General features: G+C 30.0%; 1 protein-coding gene across 1 annotated transcript; it reads right to left on the minus strand.

Moving 5' to 3' along the window:
• Positions 1 to 2,673: 2,673 nt before the first annotated feature.
• On the minus strand, positions 2,674 to 5,417 carry LOC120167039 (protein DOWNY MILDEW RESISTANCE 6-like). Its single transcript, XM_039176166.1, has 4 exons — positions 5,205 to 5,417; positions 4,741 to 4,988; positions 3,008 to 3,332; positions 2,674 to 2,931 (listed from the first exon to the last, which is right to left on the minus strand). Exons 1-4 carry the CDS (start codon positions 5,400 to 5,402, stop codon positions 2,689 to 2,691), a joined length of 1,014 nt encoding a protein of 337 aa, XP_039032097.1. The 5' UTR covers positions 5,403 to 5,417; the 3' UTR covers positions 2,674 to 2,688.
• Positions 5,418 to 6,020: the final 603 nt, after the last annotated feature.

The raw sequence follows: 6,020 nt of genomic DNA on the forward strand, positions 1-6,020 counted from the left end.
ACAAAAACAAAAACAACAACAACAATAATAATAGCGGTCTTCGGAAGAAAATGAGTATCGACATTTATATTTTAGCTTCCTTTTATATAATTCTTTCGTTTAATTATATAATTCATTTGTTTAATGATAAATATTCATTCAAATTAAATTATATTAAATAATACATTTTAATACCAACAACGAATTGATCTAGAAGATTGAGCCACTAGATTCCTTAAGTAAGGTTAGGGATTCGAATTTTGGCGTTTGCGTATGGAGCAAACTAGGTTGGGAGGGTCGCCCCCATAATGGGCATCTGCAAAACCTGATCTGGATTAGTCAGTCAATAGATCAGATACCAATGGTTAATTTAAAATAATAATAATATATTTTAATATAAATATTATTAATTGTACATATATTTATATTATATATATTATAATAATAACTCAACAAAATATCATCTACGTAAGGTATTAGAATATAAAAAAATAATAGTAACCTATTAAATTTATTTAATTTAGATATAAATTATTTTATATTATTATTAAATTGTGTTAGTAATTTTAAAGGATTAAAATTAATTCTATCAATAGATATAGTTTTTCTAATATTGATACATATCCATATTAATGTACATCGATCTATCATTTCTTTTAGGTTTATCATTTTAAAAATAAATTTGATATATAATATAACACTAATATATTTTAATTACGTAAATAAAAATATATATTTTAATATATATTTAAAATGATAAGCATTAAATAAATGATAGATCAATGTACATCAATATCATTATTCATCGATATCAAAGAAAAATGTACCCATTGATATGATACTGATAGCATTGATTTTAAGGATTAACTACATAGATGATTAGTTATGTTTGTGTTTTGCCGATTTTCGGTCACTGATTTAAAAAACATAAGATATGACCACTTTCATTTTTATTTAACGAATATGTGATCACCCCAAGTTAACTGCCGTTAACAACAGTTAAATATTTTGATATAATCACATATTTGGTCATTGTTATTTACATATTCTCTCAAATTTAGTCCTACTTTTAAATCTATTTTGTTAGTTTGTTAACTATAAGATTTATTCAATTGATGTATATGATAAAGTAAATCTAATTATATAGTTTATAAACTATCATTTTATCACATTCTCTTATATCTTTGGTCACTCTAGATACATATAAAAAATTTTATTATCATTATCAATTTAATTTTGTCAAAATATTTATAAAATTCACAAAATTTTAACACTTATCTCTTTCTTTCTTATAGAGGTAAAAGCTTTCTCGATTTAATGGGTTTGGACGTGGTCAACCAAAAATTTAAATAGTAAGAAGCATGCTTTCAATAAGAAAAATAATATATTATGAAACTAACTTCATCAGACCATTATCGACACTTATTTGAGCATTAGAAGATTAAAATTATGACTTGATTTTCATTGATTTTGAATGAATTATGAGAAAAACAAAATTATTGAGAAGAAAATGAGGGATAAAAGGTAAACATTGTTGTATCATCTATGTCACATATGTAGGTAGATGATAATTGAAATGATTTAAGATCTTTTTACAAAAGAAAAAAATCACATCATAAACCTCGTTAAAATGTTAACGATTTGATGGCAAAAAATGAATTAGAAAACTTTAGTACTATAATTTTAACTTTTTATAGCTCAATGATCAAAACAAAAATATGATCAAAGTTTAATATTTAAGAATGTATTTTACCTTTTAAAAAAACAATCACAAAATTAAGCATAATGAAGGGACTAAAATGAGAATTCGACCTTAAAGATTCATATCAGATTATGACTAAATTAAGAGAATATGTAAATAACAGGGACCAAATATGTGATTATATCAAAAAAATTAACTACTATTAATGATAGGTAACTCGAAGTGGCTCATCTTAATTAAATAAAAACTAAAGTGATCAGATTTTATTTTTTTGAAATCAATGATCAAAATTGGACAAAACATAAGCATAAGTGATCATCTGTGTAGTTAGCCCTAATTTTAATCCTTTAAAATTACTAAAATAATTTAATTAAAATAATAAAATAATTTATATCTAAGTTAAATTATGTTAATACTTTCTAAAATATTTTTATATTCTACTGCCTTACGTAGATAATATTTTTATCAAAACCGAATTATTATAATAATATATACAATATAAATATATGTATTATTAAAAGATATTATTTAATATAATTTAATTTAAATTAATTATATTTTTATCAAAAAATAATTTAAATTAATATTTACCATTAAATAAATGAATTATATAAAAGGAAGTTCACATATAAATGTAAAATTAATAAATATTATAGCTACGTGGCGTGTAATGGTGCAAGGGGCATGAAAGGGAGCACAAAAAAGGGGCAGACGATGTCCATCCATTATTTAAATCCGAATCTTTTAGATAGAACAATATTTGTTTTAGTAATGAGACCTATTAATGAATTTTCCCCTCGATGCTGGAATACAATAACAAAGGGAACCGCAACATTTTCAGCACAAAATAATCCCATCCTTTATCGAACAAGAATCAAATCACAAGCACCAACTGTTGGTATGTTGTAGAAATGGACAAGTTACAGTCGGTTGTCATTGCCAGCACTTGAAAATGGCGCATTGCCTTACTATTAAAGGGAGTTTAGTAGAATTTTCATAGGGCAATATTAGTTCTTGAAAAGTTCCAAACAATGTTCTTGGTCCAGGTTCCTGGACCAGAACGTATCGTAATATTCAGCATAAGTAAAATCCCTGTACACTGCTCCACATCCTTCTTCAGTGAGAGGTTTTGCAGGGCTGATCAAAGCATGGTCTTGAGGGCAGAAGAATGAAGCAATCGACATCCTTGCCTTATCGGAATTTACGATCGCCCGATGCCACACGCTCTTGTACCTCCCATTACTCAATGCCTGCAATTCATCATCAATAACTTCACGTAATAGACTAGGAAAAGAAGAAAGCGGTAATGTTTTTTTAACTGCATACCTGTAATTGATCACCGATGTTAACGACGAACGCCTCGGGGTGGGGATTAACGGCGAGCCATTTGCCATCTTTGAGTACTTGAAGACCTGCAACTTGGAGGTCTTGGAGTAAAATTGTAAGAGCATTGGGGTCTGTATGTGCAGGCAATCCATAGGTCAGTCCCGGTTCCGGACATGGTGGGTAATAGTTCACTGCCATATGCTGGCCTTGCTCCCCTAGAACGTTGTTTATGTAATCTTTTTGCAGGCCTAAGCTCTCTGATATCAGCTCTCGTAATCTAAAACCAAGCTCTCGAACTTGTACACAGTAATCACTTACAGTTTCCCTGTCCATTCAACACAAATTCGACACTTATGCATTAGAAATGATCTTTTGCTTTCTTCTCCATGGAATGCATCAAACATTTAATGTCAAAGTTAGACTATAGCTGTAAACGAACCGAGTCGAGCTCATATTGTTGAGTTTGACTCGACTCAAAAACCTTAAAACTAAGTTCGGCTCGACTTGAAAATTCACGAGCTTAAAATTGTCTGGTTTGACACGAACTCGAAATAAAAAGTTGAAGTTTGACTCCACTCGAAATTTCGCGAGCTTAAAACTGTCATGTTTGACTCAAACACGAAATAAAAAAAATTGAAGTTCGGCTCGAATTGAAAGCTTGCGAGCTTTAAATTTTCAAGCTCTATTCGAAATCAAAAATTTGAAGTTCAACTCGAACCTGAACATTAAATACATGAAATCGTTATATTTTAAATTGATAAGATTTTTAAACATTGAAGTTTATTTATTTATTTTGAAATATGAACAATTTAATAGAATACGTAAATTTTATGGGCTAAAATTGTTATTATACCAATTTCACATGATCAAATTTGTTGACTCAACAATTAAACCCAATTGAATTGGAAGGTGACCAAAACAGAAATAAAATGTAATTTTATGTATGATTTTTGAAAAATATAATTAGGTGAAAGAAAATAGAAGTATGTTGACCATAATAAAAGAGAGGTAATAGTTGATTATCAAATTCTACTAAATTTTAAAGATCAAATTCTTTTAAAACAATCGGATTTTTCTAAAAGAATAAAGTTAAATTATTTTTAGATTTAAAGTAAAAAATATTTAATTTGACTCGAGAATAAAATAATCGACCTAAGAATGATTATTACAATACATTTCTCTCCATGTATTTTTCTAAATTAAATTTCTAATTTAGATAATATATATTTATATTTGTATAGGATCCCGTTAAGTAGAAGTTTTTATCCAAAAATCAAGTCGAAATTCAGATTAGATAGAGCATTCCTAAATCAGATCAGATTTAAAAGGTAGGAAAAAAAACTCAAGTTGATCTGAGTCATAACCATCCTTAGTGGGAGTCCTCCTCTATGGGCCCTAATAGGTTACATAAAATATTTAATTATTAACTTGTTAAAAACGGGGGAAAAGGTACATCAGAACATGTACCATCTGAACCCACTGTCTGCCGCTTGTCAAACCAAGAAATGCAGCATGTACCTTTGCCAGTATTTTACCCCCAAATCCTAGTCTCGTTGTCAGCATATGAAATAGCAGTGTGAGTTTTGTCTGAACTATGCATGATTAGATATGCAAACTGTAAAACTCTGTTTCATTTAATCAAATCCTGAGATCAATAAAATAGATCGCATCACGTGAGAGAATAAATAGACATGGATGAGGTTGGGCAAATTACGCAAGAGAAAAAGGCTTACTTGAAGGAAGGAGGGTTGGAAGGCCACTCGGGAACATACTTGTGGAGAGGATGACAGTGTAAGCGTAGATAATCTCTCCAGTTATGTACTTTCTCCTTTTTCACATTAAAACTGGTTGAAAGTCTCGTGGTTTTCCTAGGGTCATCTGAGTAGAGCTTCATCTTCTCCTCCTCCGGCAACCCAAAGAAGTCACGCGCCACCCGTAGCATTCTTTCCACCGCCTCTTTCGGAACTCCATGATTAATAACCTCATCACGTATTTATTGCAAAATCAATTAGTCTCACTTTCTAAAAAGACAATCCAAGAATCTAAAAAGTGGACTCAATGACGAAGGAAAATATTGTTCTTCATAAAGGACTCAGTTTCGAATAGCTGAGTTTACGTGTATATACACGGGGTTAATAATTAAAAAATTATGAACATATATTTTTTGTAATCCCGGATTTCAAAAATATCAGGATACCTGAAAAAACCCATAGTTCATGCAGGCAACATAAATTTGTTGTACAATATGGCTCTTGTCCTCACACCCCAAGTCGATGACGGGGACATTTTCGTATTCCAACAATTCAGACAAGCGGGGACGCTCGGATTCAGGTCTCACGTAACTTTCTGGTAAACCGGAGGCGGGGATTCCACAAGAAAGAAGCTTTGTATCCATGCCAATCCCCAAAAGAAAGCAAATAAGAGTTGGAGGAAGTGGGAAGAGCAGGGGGAATGTTGGATGAGCAAAATGGTCAAATCTTATGCTTCGAGGTGAATGATAATTCCATGTTCGCCAAGATCTCATTTATAGTGGTGGATTGGATTGGAAGACCTCTCTTCACGTTTTAAATTCTTCTTTTTCTTAAATTTAGATGAATTATTAAAATTATATATCTTACATTAAAAAAGCGTTTAGATTAATAATTTACATAGAATTTTAAAATGATTACTGTTACATTAAAAATTTAGATGTTATAAAATAATAACGACGTGGACAAAATCTAACATGAGAAAATAAAATAAAATAAAATAATCTTCTTAAAAATTAAATAAAATATATAGGAAGAAGAGATATTCTTTATGATTGATCTATTGATCGGCAATGAGTTGAGACATGTCACTATACAGTTTTCTTAAAATAGATTTTCTGCTACTCCTTGGTGTTCGAGTTCATTAGCACAGTTGTCGAGATAACGAATTATCCCTTGCCTTTGGCTATCACCGGAAAACTAGAGAAAACATAAAATTTTCAAGTTACTTGAAGTTCTTGAATTGTTAGATATGTTTAACCTAG

The sequence above is a fragment of the Hibiscus syriacus genome, unplaced genomic scaffold (assembly GCF_006381635.1).
Source record: "Hibiscus syriacus cultivar Baekdansim isolate YM2019G1 unplaced genomic scaffold, ASM638163v2 tig00111659_pilon, whole genome shotgun sequence".
NCBI lineage: Eukaryota > Viridiplantae > Streptophyta > Magnoliopsida > Malvales > Malvaceae > Hibiscus > Hibiscus syriacus.